The following is a 21,308-nucleotide window of genomic DNA, read 5'->3' as shown; positions in this document are numbered from 1 at the left end:
TGGTTTAATTTAAAAAAATAAAAAGAGAACTGCTTTAATGTACTGCTGTACTGTACTTTGTGTTGTATTGTTTGTTACTTAATTCATACCTGGATTTATTCAGTTACTCTCTCCTTAGGGGAGAATTCAAAACAGGATAATGTGCCTTCAGCATTGAGATGACATTGCTCTTACATAAGATATATGGAATCAGAATCATGCATATATTCTATGTTTTTCTTTGATTTTTTAAGTTCTGTTACCTAGGGTTATCAATCCTGCAGGGATGCCGGGCTTAATGTTCTTTATTCTAATTAGGTTAACAAGGCTAATATATCATAATTACTTCTTATCCTCCCAACCAGAGGATGGTTTTGAGAATTGCTGTAGGCACGTGTTTTTGGATTAATTAACTGCCTGCAAGAAGCAAGAGAAGCTCTTGAATGGTCGTAAGGTGTTCCAAGTTATCTCACATTGTATAATGTCTACCAGGTTGCGGTTGATTTGATTTTAAATGAAATTTGGCTCCTTGAGTCAGTCGAGAAAGTTGTCAAAGAGTCGTACATGTTATAAACATGGAAACATGAGAATCAAGAAATGCATGTAATCATAGTAAGAATACATGGAGACATTCTTTAGGCGACTAATAATTGTGCAGTGTTCCCACTAAATTTGTCTCCATCTCTGTGACACTTCAGGAATTGAATACCAACTGTCCTAGGAGGCTGATGCCCAGGCTTAAAATTAACATGGACTTGAAATGTAAATCCTGTTCTACTTAAGTGGAACAATTAGGAGATCTGTAAATGTAGGAAATGGCTTGCTATTCTCCCTAGGGGTTATACCTAGTGCATTATAAAGCCACCATTTGCTTGGCAGTGGTCCATTGCACTACCATGAGTGCTACTGCAATCACAAGGAATCTAGGGAAAGTTTGGATCGGGGCCTTTCTTTGGTAGGTAATCCTGAAGGAAATTAACCATTAGTTTCGCTTCAGAGTCAGACAGCCACCCACACTTTTTTTTTTCTGTTTTTTATTTCCTTATAGGTTGCCATCAAGATCATCGACAAGACTCAACTAGATGAAGATAACTTAAATAAGGTTGTACGAGAGGTGAAGGTGATGAAGATGTTGAGGCATCCTCACATCATCAGACTCTACCAAGTCATGGAAACAGAGAGAAACATGTTCCTTGTCACAGAGTATGCCAGCAGAGGAGAAATATTTGGTAAAGACTCTTCAGTAGACTTAAGACATCTTCTTCATCTTCATCTTCCTCACATAAATGTTAAGTTACTGTCTTAAGTAGACTTAAGACATCTTCTTCGTCTTCATCTACCTCACATTAATGTTCAATTGTAACTGTAAAGAACTTCTTCTCTCCTTTAAATAAATATCTCTAACAATTGTCCCAGCTATCCTAGTTATTGGAATTTGGTTAAAACATTGATACCTGTAGTACCTAAACTAGTGAAACCTCGAAGGTGCCACATGCCTGTTATTGACTAAAATCTAGTAGTGCAGCAAGAGTAGCTTTACAAATTATATAGAGCACAGCATAGCAGGCCAACTTGCATCTACTGCAGGGGAATGCCGTGGTGGTGATGCTGGGAGCAGGGATGGGAGGAGCAAACATGGCAGGCTTGCCTGTTGTTTGTGAATATTCATTGGATATTGAATATTCATTGAATATTGTATATTCATTGAATATTCATTAAATATTGAATATTCATTGGATATTGAATATTCATTGAATATTGGATATACATTGAGTATTCATTTTATTACTTGATGTAAACGCAGGTGATCATTCAATACCTTCAAATGGTTAAGGTTTCAAAAATGTACTGTAAGGCCATATTGTGTATGAAGTGTAGTATATATCTTTCAGCTTGCATGGGTACCTACATCATACCTGCACTTACCATAACCTGTTTCATCTGTCAGTCCCTGAAATGACTTGAAGTTTACAAAGTATGGAACATTCTTGAAAAGTCTCGTACAGTACATGAAGAGTAGGAAAGAAGGTTTCCACTTTCCTGAAAACAGTCTGTACTTTTCTTAAATATCGATGAGGACTTTCAGCAAGCTCTTTATCATTTAGATAGAAACATTGTTCATGATTGCAGTGGTGTTCAGAAATACCTGTAACCTTGTTAATATACCAGTTTCAAAGATCTGTAAATTAGTCGAGAGATTTTGTTATAGAATATATTACACAAAGGGAAAAAACCTTTACAGACAGGAAACTGGAAAAGGTCAAAGCATGAAAAAATAATTCAAACAGTTCCATGGTCAAAATGTGAAAAGGAAACCTGCAATGTTTACTACAGGTCTAATAAATCATTGTTAAATGTAAACATTACATTGTGATGTTGACATGGAAAAGTTGCCAGTGGACAAATTTTAATCTGTTAGGGTATGAATCAAATTGATACATTCTCGAATATAGTTAACAGCACATCATGTTAATCGTAGTACGGTGTGGTAATATAGACTTAATCGAAACTCAAGCACAATATTGACCCAAACTTCTAACTTTCCTCCAAACTCGAATTTGATCTCAAACAGCTACAAAGGTGTCTTAATAACTATAGAAGATAACCAGTGTCTTTAGCACTCAACAACATATATTGGAATTAATTTTCTCCCAACCATCACCCCAGGTCCACACTCAAGTCTTTTATGTTACAAGTTAGCCAGTGTCTTTAGCATATATTATACTAATTAATGCACCCAGTAACTTGTGGTGCAGTTATATGTGCAGTGGGAGTTGTGGAATTGCTTAACACCAGCTTGTTTGTAAAAGTAAGCCATTTCCTTAACATCCATGCATACAGTGATTAATGACTCTCTCTGTAATATCTCTCTCAATATGAAATTAAAATAAAATAAAACTGTTAAAACTGCTTATCCACTAAAGAGCCTGTGTAAGAGAATGTGTAAATTAGTAAGTTGGCCTGACGTTTCGATAATATGAAATTAACAGAATCCAACGTCTATTCTCCAGTGGTATGGTAGACCAGATGATATCTACAAGTAATACATAACAATACAAATTTTAGAGTGTAGTAGGTACTGTCAGGTAGTCTTGTTCCATGTGAGGTAAAATATTGATACTACCGACATCTCTATCTTTTATGGTTTTCTTTGTGTTGTTCCATGTACAGTAAAGTATTATCACTCCCAGGGACATCTCTGTCTTGCATGGTTTACTATGTGTTGTTCCATGTACAGTAAAGTATTAATACTCCCAGGGACATCTCTGTCTTGCATGGTTTACTATGTGTTGTTCCATGTACAGTAAAGTATTAATACTCCCAGGGACATCTCTGTCTTGCAAGGTTTACCTTGTGTTGTTCCATGTACAGTAAAGTATTAATACTCCCAGGGACATCTCTGTCTTGCATGGTTTACTATGTGTTGTTCCATGTACAGTAAAGTATTAATACTCCCAGGGACATCTCTATCTTGCAAGGTTTACCTTGTGTTGTTCCATGTTCAGTAAAGTATTAATACTCCCAGAGACATCTCTATCTTGCAAGGTTTACCTTGTGTTGTTCCATGTTCAGTAAAGTATTAATACTCCCAGGGACATCTCTGTCTTGCAAGGTTTACCTTGTGTTGTTCCATGTTCAGTAAAGTATTAATACTCCCAGAGACATCTCTATCTTGCAAGGTTTACCTTGTGTTGTTCCATGTTCAGTAAAGTATTAATACTCCCAGGGACATATCTATCTTGCATGGTTTACTATGTGTTGTTCCATCTACAGTAAAGTATTAATACTCCCAGGGACATCTCTGTCTTGCAAGGTTTACCTTGTGTTGTTCCATGTTCAGTAAAGTATTAATACTCCCAGGGACATATCTATCTTGCATGGTTTACTATGTGTTGTTCCATCTACAGTAAAGTATTAATACTCCCAGGGACATCTCTGTCTTGCATGGTTTACCTTGTGTTGTTCCATGTACAGTAAAGTATTAATACTCCCAGGGACATATCTATCTTGCATGGTTTACCTTGTGTTGTTCCATGTTCAGTAAAGTATTAATACTCCCAGGGACATATCTATCTTGCATGGTTTACTATGTGTTGTTCCATCTACAGTAAAGTATTAATACTCCCAGGGACATCTCTGTCTTGCATGGTTTACCTTGTGTTGTTCCATGTACAGTAAAGTATTAATACTCCCAGGGACATCTCTACCTTGCATGGTTTACCTTGTGTTGTTCCATGTACAGTAAAGTATTTATACTCCCAGGGACATCTCTGTCTTGCAAGGTTTACCTTGTGTTGTTCCATGTTCAGTAAAGTATTCATACTCCCAGAGACATCTCTATCTTGCAAGGTTTACCTTGTGTTGTTCCATGTTCAGTAAAGTATTAATACTCCCAGAGACATCTCTGTCTTGCAAGGTTTACCTTGTGTTGTTCCATGTTCAGTAAAGTATTAATACTCCCAGAGACATCTCTATCTTGCAAGGTTTACCTTGTGTTGTTCCATGTTCAGTAAAGTATTAATACTCCCAGGGACATCTCTGTCTTGCAAGGTTTACCTTGTGTTGTTCCTTGTTCAGTAAAGTATTAATACTCCCAGGGACATCTCTATCTTGCATGGTTTACTATGTGTTGTTCCATGTACAATAAAGTATTAATATTCCCAGGGACATCTCTATCTTGCATGGTTTACTGTGTGTTGTTCCATCTACAGTAAAGTATTAATACTCCCAGAGACAGCTCTGTCTTGCAAGGTTTACCTTGTGTTGTTCCATGTACAGTAAAGTATTAATACTCCCAGGGACATCTCTGTCTTGCAAGGTTTACCTTGTGTTGTTCCATGTTCAGTAAAGTATTAATACTCCCAGGGACATCTCTATCTTGCAAGGTTTACCTTGTGTTGTTCCATGTACAGTAAAGTATTAATACTCCCAGGGACATCTCTACCTTGCATGGTTTATTTTGCGTCCTGTTTTCCTGTAAGGATTTGCCGAGTTTTGTTTCCTTTGCTATGGAATAATGACATGATGTGCGGGTGTGCAAACTATACATGTGTATACGTGATTCCTTGCCGAAAAGAGAGCACACAAGTACACCATGAACATATGCAGATCTCTACATGCTTTACTGAGTTCAAGGACTGTCAAAATCTGATAAACCTTGCAAAACGTGCAAGGAAATCGTAGAAAAGCATGTATATAGTTAAACCCAGTTAGTAAAGCTCTACTAGATTTTTATTGTTATTGGTGTAGGTTGAAATGTGACTGGATGTCCAATTGATGGACCGTATAATGTGAATGAGGATTTTGTTTGACATTTCCAAATCAGAGATTACGTCCAGAGAACTTGGCTTAAATTACAGTACCAGCATAATAAGTATCCTTACAATGTTATGGGATTTTTAGGTGGGTGGAGACTCCTCGCCACTGTCTGTGGCTGACCCAGCGCTGTTCTGGCACACTGGTATCTATGGTGAGAGTTGACTCTGCAGGTGCCTTCCCTCACAGATTACGTTATCCCAGGGATTTCAAGAAAAGTCAGGCTTGTTTATGTTCAAAGTGTGTGCAATGGAGTCAAGTTCCCCAGTTATTTCCTTAAACTTCCAAATTAGCAGGTAACCAATTTGGGTGGGTAATTTTGTCACTATGAGTCAATTCCATTCAAGAAGGAAAACTTAAGGCAAAGGAAACAGTATGTTTCAAAATGTTTGATATTTCCTTATTTGTTTTGAAATGGAAACCTGATCCATTGAGTTTGTACTGCACTATTCCGGTTCAAACTGAAATGGAAAATCAGCTATTACCCTGTTTGGAAATGTAATTAATTTTAGCCTTTGCCATTTATTTCTTATTTGACAAATTTATGTACTCTCAGAGCTCTGCTACACACAGAGAAACCAGCTTTCCTACTTTTAACCACTTTTTGATGGCATGAAAGATTGAAATGAAATGTAGAGGGTTTTTGCCCGAAATTGTTGGCCAAACAAGCGTTTCTGCCGAGATTCTAAGTACTAATTGCAAACTGTGTTAATACCTTCTCTTGCTCTCTCTTTTCTCTTGTGACCAGATCACCTGAAGGCAAATGGAAGGATGAGCGAGAGAGAAGCTAGGAGAATATTTAAACAAATCTGTGCAGCAGTCCACTTTTGCCATTCATTGACTGTCGTCCACAGAGATCTGAAAGCAGAGAACTTATTACTAGATGAGAACAACAATGTCAAAATAGCCGGTAAGTCAAAATCAGTACCAGTCATCGATGTGTCGAGTGACGGCTGTATCCAGATATCGAAGGTTACTCTTGTAATCCAATTGTTTGTTAATCCATGTAATCTGGGATAGATTGTTACGTGGTGGCATTAAATGATGCGAATTAACAGGCTGTCACTGTTGGAATTGTTGAAATGCATACAAATGTATGCAAGGACAGTAACATCTAAATAGCGGGCATGTCAAGTATTTACTTTACTTCCTCACTTACCTGTCTCCTCACTGCATCAGCACACAAGTGTATTCCTAATCATTAGTTTCACTTCATTCCTCTGTTACCTGTGTCCTCACAGCATCAGCACACAAGTGTATTCCTAATCATTAGTTTCACTTCATTCCTCTGTTACCTGTGTCCTCACAGCATCAGCACACAAGTGTATTCCTAATCATTAGTTTCACTTCATTCCTCTGTTACCTGTGTCCTCACAGCATCAGCACACAAGTGTATTCCTAATCATTAGTTTCACTTCATTCCTCTGTTACCTGTGTCCTCACAGCATCAGCACACAAGTGTATGAATCCTAATCATTAGTTTCACTTCATTCCTCTGTTACCTGTGTCCTCACAGCATCGGCACACAAGTGTATTCCTAATCATTAGTTTCACTTCATTCCTCTCTTACCTGTTCCTCACTGCATCAGCACACAAGTGTATTCCTAATCATTAGTTTCACTTCATTCCTCTGTTACCTGTGTCCTCACAGCATCAGCACACAAGTGTATGAATCCTAATCATTAGTTTCACTTCATTCCTCTGTTACCTGTGTCCTCACAGAATCAGCACACAAGTGTATTCCTAATCATTAGTTTCACTTCATTCCTCTGTTACCTGTGTCCTCACAGCATCAGCACACAAGTGTATTCCTAATCATTAGTTTCACTTCATTCCTCTCTTACCTGTGTCCTCACAGCATCAGCACACAAGTGTATTCCTAATCATTAGTTTCACTTCATTCCTCTGTTACCTGTGTCCTCACAGCATCAGCACACAAGTGTATTCCTAATCATTAGTTTCACTTCATTCCTCTGTTACCTGTGTCCTCACAGCATCAGCACACAAGTGTATTCCTAATCATTAGTTTCACTTCATTCCACTGTTACCTGTGTCCTCACAGCATCAGCACACAAGTGTATTCCTAATCATTAGTTTCACTTCATTCCTCTGTTACCTGTGTCCTCACAGCATCAGCACACAAGTGTATTCCTAATCATTAGTTTCACTTCATTCCTCTGTTACCTGTGTCCTCACAGCATCAGCACACAAGTGTATTCCTAATCATTAGTTTCACTTCATTCCTCTGTTACCTGTGTCCTCACAGCATCAGCACACAAGTGTATTCCTAATCATTAGTTTCACTTCATTCCTCTGTTACCTGTGTCCTCACAGCATCAGCACACAAGTGTATTCCTAATCATTAGTTTCACTTCATTCCTCTCTTACCTGTGTCCTCACAGCATCAGCACACAAGTGTATTCCTAATCATTAGTTTCACTTCATTCCTCTCTTACCTGGCTTCTATACATATGCACTCCGATCTACAATGCAACCTTCAAACTGGGTATGTATAGGAGGAGACAGGTTTAAGTATTATCATTTGTAAATACCCAAACCAGTCGGGTTTTAGCGTGTTCAGTTTAGAACGCCATCTATTTTTCGCCAGATTAATCCTTCAGTTCTCCAGAAAATGGATCACAGTGGGTGGTCTGTGATGTCATCATGACACGTCTACTTTTAATATTTTACTTTCCTCCTGAAAAATTTATCGATTTGTTCTCAAAATGTGATGCAAACAGAATGTTTGCTTAATTGTAAACACACTCTGAACTCAAAACATCATCTTTTCGTTAACCGTGATATATAGATCAGCAGATAGCAGTTACTTCAGGAGCTATCAAAGAGACATTGAAGTTCTGCATCTCAACCTGGCTGTCCTGGTAACACTAACTCATTCCCTATAAACCTACAGATGTATTTGGTACTAGTAGTTAATACACAGTGTGTAGTTAAATGTGACCTATGTGCTCTCTCAGTTGTCACAGTAGACACCATTGCTTGCAAAAAGCCGTCGAGAGGATTGATCAGCCCACGCCGTGGACATGAACAACCCATCTGTGTGTTTTGTTTAAGTCATTAGCATAAGTCATCAGGACCGTTGAGATTATGGTGCTGTTAAAGCAGCATTACCATTCATATCGATAAATCTAGGGAGATCCCATCAATAGGCTTGAAAATAAACCTTTCACAATATGCTGTGTTTGTATGTACATGATGACAAAGAGTCCTGGCATCCAGGCACTGTTACTTTTAGAATGGTTCATTTTCACTATCTGAGACAATTAGTTAGCTTTGATTATTTTTGGTTTCGATGATAATCGTAACCTTTGCATTCATGATGGCGTGTGGGTGTGCGTGTGTGTCAGTGCGTTTGTGACGCCCAGCTTGCAAACACGATATATGAAGAAGGGAAGGTCGGACCGAGGAGTTACAACTCTAGTTTACTTCACAAGTTTACTGTTTCTTGAGAAAAGGGCAGAGGGAGTCACTACTGTAGTTTGCTTCAGAAGTTTATGATTCTTACCTTTGAGATGTCTGAAATCTCTATAAAGCTAGTTTCTTCCTCATTTAAAGCAATGTAATGTTTAAGCTTAGTGTTCATGTTTACTATGAAGAGCTAGGGGCATTCTCAAATTTTGAAGTATCTGTTATGGAATCAAATCTCATAACAAAATAGCAGATTAATTCCTATTCAGACAAGTAACTCTTGGATAGACACAGTATTAAAGGTCATTGGTATCGGCCTTAGATATGCTAGAAATTCAGATAATGGTCACTGATCCACCAACTTCAACAAGCTTGTCACTATCACAGTCATAGTTTTTTCACAAAGCGTTCAGACTTTTTTTTTCCCTCCTTCCTCACTGAAACAAAATAATTGTTTACAAAATAACTTATTTGTAAAATATAAATAATTGTTTACAAAATAACAAAATAATTATTTAACATTTGTAAATGTGAAAGTAAGTTAGATATGTACAACCCAAAGGAAAGTGCTTTGCAAAACGTGTAGGAATTTTAAGCATGCTAAAATTTTGGGTTGATATTGATGATCTTTAAACTAACAGATGTTGATGGTAGATGACTTAGCCATGGTTTGTATCCATCACTGATGATGATTTACTCTCCCATCTAGCCAAAATTGCTCACCAAGCTATCAGAGTATTTTAACATCATTTTAGCCAAGAGGAGACGGGGAAAAGTGTCTGAAGACGAGGAGGTTGCTATGATGAAGCTCAAGTGGGTTTAATGGGGGGAATTTACCTTCCAAAGTCAAATGCATAGCAGTTCCAGATATGAATTCACGGAAACACTTTGCCAATTCAATTAGCAAACTTTATCGAAAGTGCAGAGTTAAATAGAGTTTTAAAGATGGCACAAGCAGAAGTGACTTCCCGTTGTCATAACAAGTCCCAATCCAAAGGCAATAATACCAAAGCTCTGATATTGTTTGATTAATGTTAGAAAGTTCTGCTGGACACTGTTGGAATCAGTGACGTTTTATCATCACTTTGCAGGAATAACGTTCTTGAAGTTTAATATTTGATATGATACCAGGTGAAATTGTTATAGATATAGGTCTGTTACTGATCTTTGTGCTGGACTGAGTCTCTATCAACAGCTTTAAATTTTCAGATGTACTTCATCACTGTCACAATTTTTATAGTTAAAAGACTTAAGACAATAATGTAGAACAAATAGTTTTGAATATGTTGGGAAATTGTTTATAAGAGAGGATACTGTTTTGTACAGCTCCTATCTTCTCAAAACATCAGCATTCACGCTCTACCATGCCTAGAGTGTACTGTTAAACCGTTTGTCTATGCGAAAGAAAAAACCCATCCAATCAATTTAGGTGGTAGAAAAGAGAAGGAAGGTCATTGACTGGTCTGGACGGGTCATGGAGGGCGTAAAGTGCTAACAAGTTTATCAGTTTATTCTACGTATCGTCGAAGGGAGTGCTGAGGTTGTGAGGAGATAGGTAAGTCAGGCCCTCATAAGTTTCCTGAACCTGATAAGTTTTGGGATGTTTGGGCTTAATGCTTAAAGTTAATCAACTAACATGTCATTTCAGAAACCAAATGTGATATAAAAATGTTCATTCCCACGAAATGTCATAACTTTGGCTGTTCGACAATTCAAATTAGTTACCACTTCATAAGTATTTTTTCAGCCATATTTAAAACCGTTTTCTTTTTCTTCCATAGATTTTGGTTTCAGTAATTTCTTTAAAGAAGGTCAGTTTTTAAAGACGTGGTGTGGGAGTCCCCCATATGCTGCACCAGAGCTCTTTGAGGGTAAAGAATACAATGGTCCCAAAGCAGATGTTTGGGTAAGTCCAAGATTGTTGGTAAGATGTCATAGTTTGTTTTAATCTAATGTGAATGAGGTAAAGTGAATTGTGGGTATCACTTTCACATGCTCCTCTCTATGCTAGTTGCAGCATCTTTAATAGTAGGCCATAATAGGCCATAATCTTCTTAATGGGCCATCATCTTTTAATAATGAATTCCTATGGTAAGTTTCAGCATATATATAAGTCAGAGGGCCTAAGGTTTCATCCTATGATTGCCTTCTTCAGAGGCCTTTATAGGCATTCTGAGGCCTCTCTCAATGGTCAAACCGGCAGACCCACTAACATCTGATTAGCAGATTATGGCAAAATACAAAAATCTTAACAGCTGTCTATCTGAAGCAAAAATACTTTGACAATTTTGTATGTGTGAGGTGCACCATTGTTAACACATCTGCAAAACATTCTAAAGTTTTTGGTAGAGCTCAAAAGTCATTTGAAGTCAACAGAGATTGAAACCTGGAAACATTGTTAAAACATGATAGTAGTAGTGAAATGTTGACAGATATTATCACACTGACATGTTGCTTACCTGTAATCAGTACAAGGTGCCTATTGTTTTTGGTTTGTGTTAAAGGTCATTTGAGGTCCAAATTGATTAATATGGCAAGTAACTACTGGGAGGGCCTTCAGTCTGGTTTCACACCCCTGGAAGTTTTCTCTTTCAGTTAAAGTTGTTTGCTGCCATTTACAATAAAGAACCACGAGTCAGGTAGTACTGTAGTTTTATATTCTGAGTACTTCGATACCTCAATGAAGGTCAAGTGTATTTCAGGGCATTCTTGAAAAAGATGTCAAAGCACTCTTGTATAGTAAAGCACATATGAATTCAGGTGTGTGACCTTAATGTGTTCCTTACAGCTAATTGGGTACTTTAATACTCTGATTAAATGCCCTTATATGGTAACCACTGACAAGTCAGTCACTCTGGTTAAGTCTCTGGTGCTCTTCTGTTTAATATTAAAAACATTAATGTTACTTTTAGCTACATATTTTTAGCTACATAGCTACATATATTTTAGCTACATGTTTTAGCTACATATTTAGATTTGACACAGAGGCTTGCAGTGGTACTCCTTAATTAATTTTTATAAAAGAATTGATTTTACTTTTAGCTACATATTTGATATTTTACACAGAGCCTTGGAGTGGTACTCTATGTTTTAGTTTCTGGTGCTCTACCATTCGATGGTAAAACGTTACATTCATTAAGAGGAAGGGTTTTGTCCGGCCAGTTCAGAGTTCCTTTCTTCATGAGTGCTGGTAAGTGTGATCTTTAGCTAAACCTGTCTTCCTCTAGTCCTCTAGAATTGTATTTCTTTTATTTATTTTCTGACTGTTGATTTAAGGTACAGTAATAGAGTGGTAATGGCCCTGCCACCATTTTTTACATGTTTCCCCCCGTTATTAGCCCAATTGGTTTTCCAAGCCAATGGTGCTTGTGCCATGGCAATGCCTCTGTCTGTCTGTCTATCTGTCTGTCTGGCTACTAGTCTGTCTGTCTGTCTGTCTGGCTACTAGTCTGTCTGTCTGGCTACTAGTCTGTCTGTCTGTGATCCAAATTCAGTTGAAGGGTTACTGTACAATTGAGGTTTGATTGATGTACATCAAAGTTGTACAAACTGTTGCTTGTGTCGGGTACATTGTAACTGTTTACAGAAAACTTACGGAAATGTCATTTGGATTCAAAGGAGCTTCAAAGATGAAATCAGATAAAGTAGTTCTTCTCCTACGATGTTTGCTGCTCTGTGTGAATGTTGATGATAGTGCAATATTGGTTAGAGGCAACAAAATTGTTCAAGGATGAAAGGTCAAAGGTCGTTTCCAGTTATATAGCTTCAAACTGAAATATCTTACAACACTATTGACTATGAGACCACAAATTAAGCCAACATGGAAATCTAGCTTAACCATGTATAATCGCTCAAATTGCGTCGCAGTTATCTGGCACTAAAAATTTTCACCCAATACTTTTGTTAAAGCTGCTATCTTCGATCGCATGGTAACCACACTAAGTCACTGTGGAAATCTAGCCTAACCATCTATTTATTTGCTGAAATTGTGACGCAGTGAGCTGGAACTAAAATATCCATGGAATACTTTCATTGTTGCTGCTATCTTCGACCATATGGTAGCCTAACACCACACTAAGTCAATGGGAAAATCTTGCCTAACCATCGGTTTGCATAAAACCAAACAAAAACACACACACTTTGTTTACAACTTTCAATTAGTTGGAATCGACAGTTATTTGGAAGGTATTTCCTGTAGTCTGGAAGAGGAAATGTAGGATTTTTACGTACACCGTTGTTGTGGCGATGGATTGAAGGTTTTAACTTCAAGTACTTTTATCCGGTATAATATTTTAGTTTTTTGGTGGTGATTTTATCCACACACGAAACAATACATGGTTCAAATAAAGGGCAACTTTGGCGAAAGCAAACAAGTGCTTTCTCTTGATGGGTTCTGGGTGTTTCGTCGTATATTGTAAATAAGTCTTACACAATCAACTAAAAATACACAACATGTGGTATAACTATTTACTTCTTCAGAAATCAAAACATCGTCTAGAAGATAAAAATGTTTCGTTGGAAACTAAGAAAATAAAAAGAGATGGATCAGTGTTAGTGAATGAAAAATCATTGAACAGGAAAAGAAGTCAGAAACTGTTCTGACACATTCAATAGGAAAACAGTGTATCATGATTTCAACTCATTCTTGAATTAAATCTACTGTGGTCAGAGTGCTATTGTTATGTGAAAACCACAGATAAGGAAATGCCAAGTACAACTTTTGTTTACAAACAATAACAATAGCAGCGCATCTCTGTTTGGAACTGGATGCTCATTACTTTCAGGGAGGGTCTGTGGATGTGTGCACTCAAGCGTGAGAGATATGTAGGCTGCATAATGATCAGTGGTGTGCTGCTGGCTGGGCCAGCGATGAATGTCGGTTACATTTGCGAGCCTTCCCTTACTCTATTTCCTTCTAGTTAGGATTCAAACATTAGTCCCTCTTGTATTTATAAAAAAATAAAATAAAACTGTTAGCAAACTGCTTATCCACGAGAGAGCCTGTGTAATAGAATGTGTAAAAGTAAGTTGGCCTGACATTTCGATCCTAGCAGGATCTTCTTCAGAGGCTAAATCACAAGTTACAGTAACAGAAGGGACCACTTTTTTACTTTACAGTGTTTTTGTCCCTTCTGTTAAGTACTGTTACTTGTCATTTTGCCTCTGAAGAAGATCCTGCTAGGATCGAAACTTACTTTTACACATTCTATTTACATAGTTACCTCATCCTGCTCTACTAATAATTATGTGAACACAACAGTTTGACAAATGCAAGTAACATTTGCAAGACTTTCTGTCTGCAGATCTAGGTATAATATTTCTGATTTAGCATAAAATCTGGTCTACACTGGTCTGTACAAGCTAGTCTTTACTATCTGGTCTATGCTGGTCTGGTCTGGTCTACACTGGTCTGGTGTTTACTGGTTTATGCTGGTCTTAACCTGTTTATACTGGTCTTTACCCGTTTATACTGGTCTTAATTGGCTTATACTGGTCTTTACTAGCTTATACTGGTCTTAACTGGTTTATACTGGTCTTTACTGGCTTATACTGGTCTTTACCCGTTTATACTGGTCTTTTCTGGTTTATACTGGCCTAGGAAAGCTGCTCTATGCAAACCTGCTACATTATTTACATCTGGTCTATACGAACTGGAAAAAAAATTGCTACTCAAAATACAAAGATGTATAACATTTTTGTACACATTTTAAGATAAAAGTAAAGAAAGCTTGATATTGGCTATTCTTATTATGGACCCTCTATGAATTCCTTCAGATTGTGAGGACCTCATCAGACATATGCTGGTCTTGGACCCGGTCAGGAGGTTCTCTACCAAACACGTCTTCTCTCACAGGTGGACGAAGGACTGCGACTCTGACCCAGCATTCGACCAGATGCTGGCCAAGTACGAGAGAATCGCCAGTAACCCCGAACAACTAATGGAACCAACGCTCAACGAACAAATTATTCATCAAATGGTCTCATTAAGAATTGAGAGAGAATCTATTATTCAGGTATTTGTGACCTCTGTTTCTTATCATTCTGTGTGTGATTGTTTAAAGATGACACAAAAAACCCAACCATCACCTTCAGCTTATATGACAGAAGTCTTTGTAAGGAACAACCTCCCCCCCCCCCACCCCCACACAGCGGAGCAAACAAGCCCACCTCCATTACAGAAAATAAACATTGCAATTAATACAGACAAAAAATGTAAATATTTAGACTTGATCAGTCTTTGGCTTGTCTGTGAATGAACATTAAATCCTTGAAAACTTGAAGATTTTTACAATTTGATCAGATCTATGGTAGTATCCTAATCATAACATGTAATGCTGTACATGAAATTTTTATAGAGATTGAATGTAGGAAATTTCAAGTAGAATAGACAGTAGTTGACTGAATTAAATTCTAGTCTTGGACCTGATTATCTGAAAAATCTGATATGGGAGTTAGTTTTGTCCAGTTCAAGGGTCTGGGTGGACATTTGTCATATAGGTAGGGCACTAGGGTGCATGTTAAGAATATAGATGGAGGTGGGATGGGATGGGAAGAGTGATGGATAGGGCTGGGGCAGGTAGTTGTGGTTTGATGGAAGATTAACAATATTCTATTGCTATTAAGAGAAGTCTTGTATTCAATTGTTTTTCTTTCAATTTCTTGCAGTCTTTATCTGCCAAAGGTTTTGACAACATAAGTGCAATTTACAACCTATTGTTGGATAACTCCAGCCCTCAGAGTCAACCTCCTCAGCTAAGGCAGGCTGACATTGGACCATTACCTGTGGTCTCGGTGACCGGGGGTTCCGGCTCCACGGGGTCTATAGAAGGTGCCAACATGGGTAGAAGACCCAGTTCTCCTGGAGGACAAGTTATCCCCCAGGTCCGGTTTAGTCTTGAGAGTGAACATACTATATCACAGGTGAGTAGTGTCAAAGGCAGGAAGTTAAACGTCTGTAGTTTCATTTCATTTCATTTATTTGTTTCTTCACAATATAAATACAGAGAAGTTAAATAAATGACAAAACATATCAACAACAGGGAAAATTGTGAAAAGAGGCACTCCAAAAAATCCAAAGGGCTTGATAGCAGTTCTATTTCATATGACGTGAGTCAAGTAAAGACAAAAACCAATATTGTTGGTGAGCTCTGTAATTGTTATCACCTGGATTAGTTCGTAAGAATTGACGGCTCCTGGATGTTCAGAAATGTTCAGAACTGATTAGTAGAAATTTGACTTCTTGTTGTCACCATAGAGTTGGATTTGTTAGGAACTTAAGGATATATTTCTCTCGGATTTATTTCTGGTGATAGTGATGAGACATCCCCATGAAGAATGAGTGGGATAACACTCATCAGCTCCAGCCTGTGACAACAGTGAATGACTGGATTAATCATTTCTTGTAATATCTTGAGAATGGCAGTATTGCTATTACGGTAGCTTATCAGAGGGAGGCAATATTGTGCTACATTTATTGCTTTTAATGTAAGTTAATTTTGAAAATGTTAGTGTGAATTACTCTTAAAATTTCAAAGTGTACCCTTTCAGACAGAATCCTGTTATCATTGTGTACAGTATTTTGCTGTAAGTAAATAGTGTGAATCCATATGTGCTACCATCTACTCTCTACATTACATATGGGCAGGTTACAATAGTTAGTAAAATGGCTACTTTGAACAAGATGGTTGTTTGGGAGGCAAACTGTCCTGTGTTTAATTTCTAGTCACACAGTGGCATGGAGAAACAAAATATACGTTACATTATCAGAAAAACCTGTCAGTAGGTTTGTTTTTGGCCTTTGCCTTCAAGTTGGTCTTACTGAAGCTCATTCGTCAATGAGTTCCATTTCAATCTAGGCTTACTGCGTTCAAGTTTATGTACTTTGTCTAAAAATTTAATTTTCCAACCTATTAACTTCCAACCTATAAAAAATGTCCAGTTCTGCCTTTCTTGTCTTTTGAGGTTCTTGACTCCAATAGATGGCTTTAATTAGAGCAGGTTACAATTTGGTAATATATTCAGAAAGAATGCAAAAGTTACACAAATGAGAAAGATAAACAGTGAGATAGTCAGGTCTTACAATAAGATGAGCATGAAAAGAAGATGTTAAGGAGGAAAGGAATTAACAACCTTGAAACAACCCTTCAGTTTAATGCAAAGACGTTCATCGTATGCTTTCAACCTTGCTTGTAAATAGCAACTTGCATCAATTCTAATCAAATGCTACCGTATGTAACTCAGAGAGTTACCTGCACAGTTCAGAAGTGACGATTCTTTGAGGATATATCCTTCTTTCTGTTTCAGACTTCTGACCAAAGCGAGGACATGGACAGCGAAACCGAGGACATTAATCCCAACATGCTTGGGACGTACCTTAACCAACGAAGACACACCGTCGGTCTGGGCGACCCCGGTCACGAGATTCCAGAGAACGTCCGCATTAACTGGCCACCGCCACCCCAGTTAATGGGAGGAGGGGACGGCCGGAATAGTACCATGGGCGGTACGGGACATATGGGAATGGGAGGACTGAACCTTAACTTACCACAAAACTTGCCACTTATCCCAGGACCTCACAATCAGGAACAGCAATTAATATACAAAGTAAGGCATAGATATATTGATTTGCAGGGTGAACAAAAGTCTGATAGCCTGTTGGTATGGCCTCTGGACTGACCTTGGTCAAAATATAGCCCTAAATAAAATAAAAAAGAAGGAAAGACCCACACTCCTCCTTGCCCGCAAAAAAACAAACAAAACATAGATTGATTATGAGATTTTTTTCATAGTACCAAATTATTTTCAGATACTAACCAGGGTAGAATATATCCAAGAAGTTCATTGCTTCTGAGCATTGTTGATCCTGCCTACTGGATATTTGTCAACATTGCTGGTTTTGATGTTATGCTTGGGCTTACAGTAGATAATCTACCTCCCACACCCTCAGAAGGTGGTTTTACATCAGCTGGGGAGATGTGATTTGGACATACGGATTGGATCTGGGTGTAGTTTGCTGGTCTCAGCCTAACATACTCTTCTAAAATTACAATCACATTATTCATACGTCTTATTGTGAACGTGCTGTATAACCATTTCACCATTTGGTTGACATTGCTGATAGGAGTTGTTAATAGGGCTTGATGTGTTTAAGGTTTCCTCTCAGAAAAGAAAAAAATATGTTTGATACAATATATTGTTGATCATTCGTTATCACACAATTAGGGTTTCCAATGAACTACTGCAAGGTCTCTTAACCCTCAGGGCTTCATTGTAATTCAAGTCCTGAGAAACTAAGCATTAATTGATTGTAGCATCCTTTTGTGTCAAACTGTGTCAGCTACTATGAAAACATTTTGAACAGCAAAGGTCCTTACAGGTGATCATTAGAATGAGTCACAACAAAGTGACTTATGTAAGATTAACTTTAATGGCATTACATTAATTAATGTACATCATTAATATGTTAATTAAGGTGCTGTCCATTGTTTAATACTAAGTGTCATTTGAAGCAGTTTTTTTCACTGATTGTGGTTTATTCTTAATAGTTTGTTTAATTCTGAATCCCAGGACAGTGCAGTTTAAGTAGCACATCCAATCAAGTTGGATTTCAGTTACTGAAGATTAGAGGAAAAGTTTTAACATATTTTTATATATTAAGCACTGACACTTTCTGGTGTTTGTTATATAATGATTTTCTATCACTAACCAAAGAGTTGAGTTCAAGGAGGACCCTTCAGTGCCTCATCTTGGTAATTAATCTTTGGTAAATTAAATCTAAACTAGTCAAGAAACTTGGCTAACAAAATGTTACTCAAGATTTGTCTAGTTTCAGACATTGTTCAATTAATTAATCTGTCTAAAAGTGTATTTTGAAGCAGTTTGTTCCCTGATTGTGGTCTATTCTTACTAGTTTGTTTTATTCTGAAATCCCAGGACAGTGCAGTTTACTAGCACATGTCCAATCAAGTGGGATTTCAGTTACTGAAGATTAGAGGAAAAGTTGTAAAATTTCCGGTATGCCTTTAGATGTTGCTGACACTAATAGAAAAATGTGTCTGGATGTGGATGCTATAAAATCATGAATGGATCATTAATTGGAAGTTATTAAAATTGATTGAACAAAAAAATGGAACACAGTATTCTTAGTTTTAGCTACAGTCATGTTTTGAGTAATGTTAGCTAATTTGGCAATATAAGCAAATCTTGTTTTGTCAGTTCAAAAAGGTGCATTGTAAGCTTGTGATTGGTGCATTGGAAGGTGCATTGGAAGCTTGTAAGAGGTGATTACTGACTGGGATTTCTTGATGCATTCTTTGACAGGAACAACACCTTTTAAGACCTCCTGTTTTAGAGGCCACTGGAGGTCCTGTCAGCTTCAATAGGAGGGCATCAGACACTGTAGCCAGCGCCAGTGCATACCATCTTCAACAATTTCAACAGAAATTCTATGCAGGAAAAAACAGTCAAGGTGGAGGGATGGAGGCAGTAGGACAGGTGAGAGACATCATGTGAACTTAGATGAATAGTGGTAGAGGAGTGAGGAGGGTGGTAAGGGGAGGGGGTGTGGGAGTGAGGAGGGTGGTAAGGGATGGGGTGTGGGAGTGAGGAGGGTGGTAAGGGGAGGGGGGGGAGTGAGAAGGGTGGTAAGGGGAGGGGGTAGGGGAGTGAGGAGGGTGGTAAGAGGAGGGGGTGTGGAAGTGAGAAGGGTGGTAAGGGGAGGGGTGTGGGAGTGAGGAGGGTGGTAAGGGGAGGGGGCATGTGGGAGCGAGGGAGGGTGGTGAGGGGAGGGAGCATGTGGGAGTGAGAAGGGTGGTAAGGGGAGGGGGATGTGGGAGTGAGGAGAGTGGTGAGGAGAGGGGTGTGGGAGTGAGGAGGGTGGTAATGGGAGGGGGTGTGTGAGTGATAAGGGTGGTAGAGGAGTGAGGAGTGTGGTAAAAGTGGAGGGGGTATGTGAGTGAGGAGGGTGGTAAGGGGAGGGGGCGTGCGGGAGCGAGGAGGGTGGTAAGGGGAGAGGGCGTGCGGGAGCGAGGAGGGTGGTAAGGGGAAAGGGTATGGGAGTGAGGAGGGTGGTAAGGGGAGGGGCCATGTGGGAGCAAAGAGGGTGGTGAGGGGAGTGGGTGTGTGAGTGATGAGGGTGGTAGAGGAATGTGGGAGTGAGGAGTGTGGTAAAAGTGGAGGGGGTATGAGAGTGAGGAGGGTGGTAAGGCAAGGGGGTATGTGGGAGCGAGGTGGGTGGTAAGGGGAGGGGTATGGGAGTGAGGAGGGTGTAGAAGCATGATTAGGGGAGGGGTGTGGAGTGAGGAGGGAATATTTGTTTTAACGGTATATTTATCCTGTCGTTTAATCGTGTCCAGTTGGATACAAAGACAGCTTTTCTCACATCAGCACTGACACTATCTGGTGTTTGTTATAAGATGATTTTCTATCACTAACCAAAGAGTTGAGTTCAAGGAGGACCCTTCAGTGCCTCATCTTGGTAATTAATCTTTGGTAAATTAAATCTAAACTAGTCAAGAAACTTGGCTAACAAAATGTTACTCAAGATTTGTCTAGTTTCAGACATTGTTCAATTTGTTAATCTGTCTCGATCTTTCTATATTGTTTTATTTTTATCTATATATATTATCTTTTTATTGGCTAATGGTTAAAATGAGTGGTAAATTGATTACAGTATTATAGTACCCCATTAATATATCAGGGACACATATTGATCCTGTATTGATTATTGATGGATAAATTGGTTATAGTACTATAGTATAACTTGTCATATGGACCCATTACAATGCGCCTACAGTAAGAATGGCTGTACTGAAGACGTAATATTACATTCATTAGACAAGCAGTATTCTCACCTTGAACAAACAAAGTTTGGCAAGGTGTCAGCTCGCATCATGTTTTTCGACTTCTCCTCAGCGTTCAATACGATTCAGCCATTCATTCTAGCAGAAGAACTTAAATATGGAGGGTGTACCTAAATCAATCGTAGGGTGGGTTTTAAACTATCTCAACAACCGCTCGCAGTATGTTCAGCTAGGAGATAACGTTCATTCCGATATGACTCATTGCAGTACTGGTGCCCCACAGGGTACAGTTCTATCACCATTTCTGTTTACTGTCTACACATCTGAAAATCGCTCAACAATCCCTAACTGTCCCTTAGTGAAATTTGCTGATGACACTGCCCTTATTGGTTTGGTTTCTGATTGGCAACCATAACATGTACCTTGAACAGATTAGCAGATTTGTAGATTATTGTGGTGGAAACTATTTGGAATTAAATGTTACTAAAACCAAAGAGATGGTAATTGATTTTAGAACTAGACATAAGGTATTAGCAAACGATGTGATAATTAAAGGTAGTATTGTTGAAAGGGTTTAGTGGTTACAAATATTTAGGGGTTTATAATTGATGATAAATTAAATTGGGGAGAACACATAGATTATATATGTTGAAAAAAGGCTAAACCAAGATTATACTGCTTATAAGTAAGCTGAATTCTTTTAATATAAATCCAGATATTCTCGCCATCTTCTATAACTCCATTATCTGTAGTGTTTCGAACTATTGTATTACTTTGCTGGGG

The 21,308-nt window shown here is 38.3% G+C and overlaps 1 protein-coding gene and 2 non-coding genes across 4 annotated transcripts in view; all 3 read left to right on the top strand.

The window, feature by feature from the left end:
* LOC139977635 (serine/threonine-protein kinase SIK3-like) overlaps positions 1-21,308 on the top strand; it is a 60,405-nt gene that overhangs the window by 32,501 nt on the left and 6,596 nt on the right. For both annotated transcript variants that reach the window (XM_071987096.1, XM_071987095.1), the window contains exons 2-9: positions 1,028-1,208; positions 6,044-6,205; positions 10,506-10,630; positions 11,791-11,914; positions 14,500-14,738; positions 15,391-15,645; positions 17,029-17,328; positions 19,045-19,218. In XM_071987096.1, coding sequence (XP_071843197.1) covers positions 1,103-1,208; positions 6,044-6,205; positions 10,506-10,630; positions 11,791-11,914; positions 14,500-14,738; positions 15,391-15,645; positions 17,029-17,328; positions 19,045-19,218 — 1,485 coding nt within the window. In that variant the 5' untranslated portion in view covers positions 1,028-1,102. The remainder of the gene's footprint in view (positions 1-1,027; positions 1,209-6,043; positions 6,206-10,505; positions 10,631-11,790; positions 11,915-14,499; positions 14,739-15,390; positions 15,646-17,028; positions 17,329-19,044; positions 19,219-21,308) is intronic.
* Positions 18,428-18,560, top strand: LOC139978102 (small nucleolar RNA SNORA36 family). The gene has a single exon (XR_011796910.1). It is a non-coding gene; the product is annotated as a small nucleolar RNA SNORA36 family (small nucleolar RNA).
* LOC139978101 (small nucleolar RNA SNORA36 family) lies at positions 20,155-20,287 on the top strand. Its single transcript, XR_011796909.1, has one exon. It is a non-coding gene; the product is annotated as a small nucleolar RNA SNORA36 family (small nucleolar RNA).

This window comes from Apostichopus japonicus, chromosome 12, assembly GCF_037975245.1.
Source record: "Apostichopus japonicus isolate 1M-3 chromosome 12, ASM3797524v1, whole genome shotgun sequence".
Classification (NCBI taxonomy): domain Eukaryota; kingdom Metazoa; phylum Echinodermata; class Holothuroidea; order Aspidochirotida; family Stichopodidae; genus Apostichopus; species Apostichopus japonicus.
Note: the sequence above shows the minus strand (reverse complement) of the source record. Positions and strands in the feature narration are given on the sequence as shown.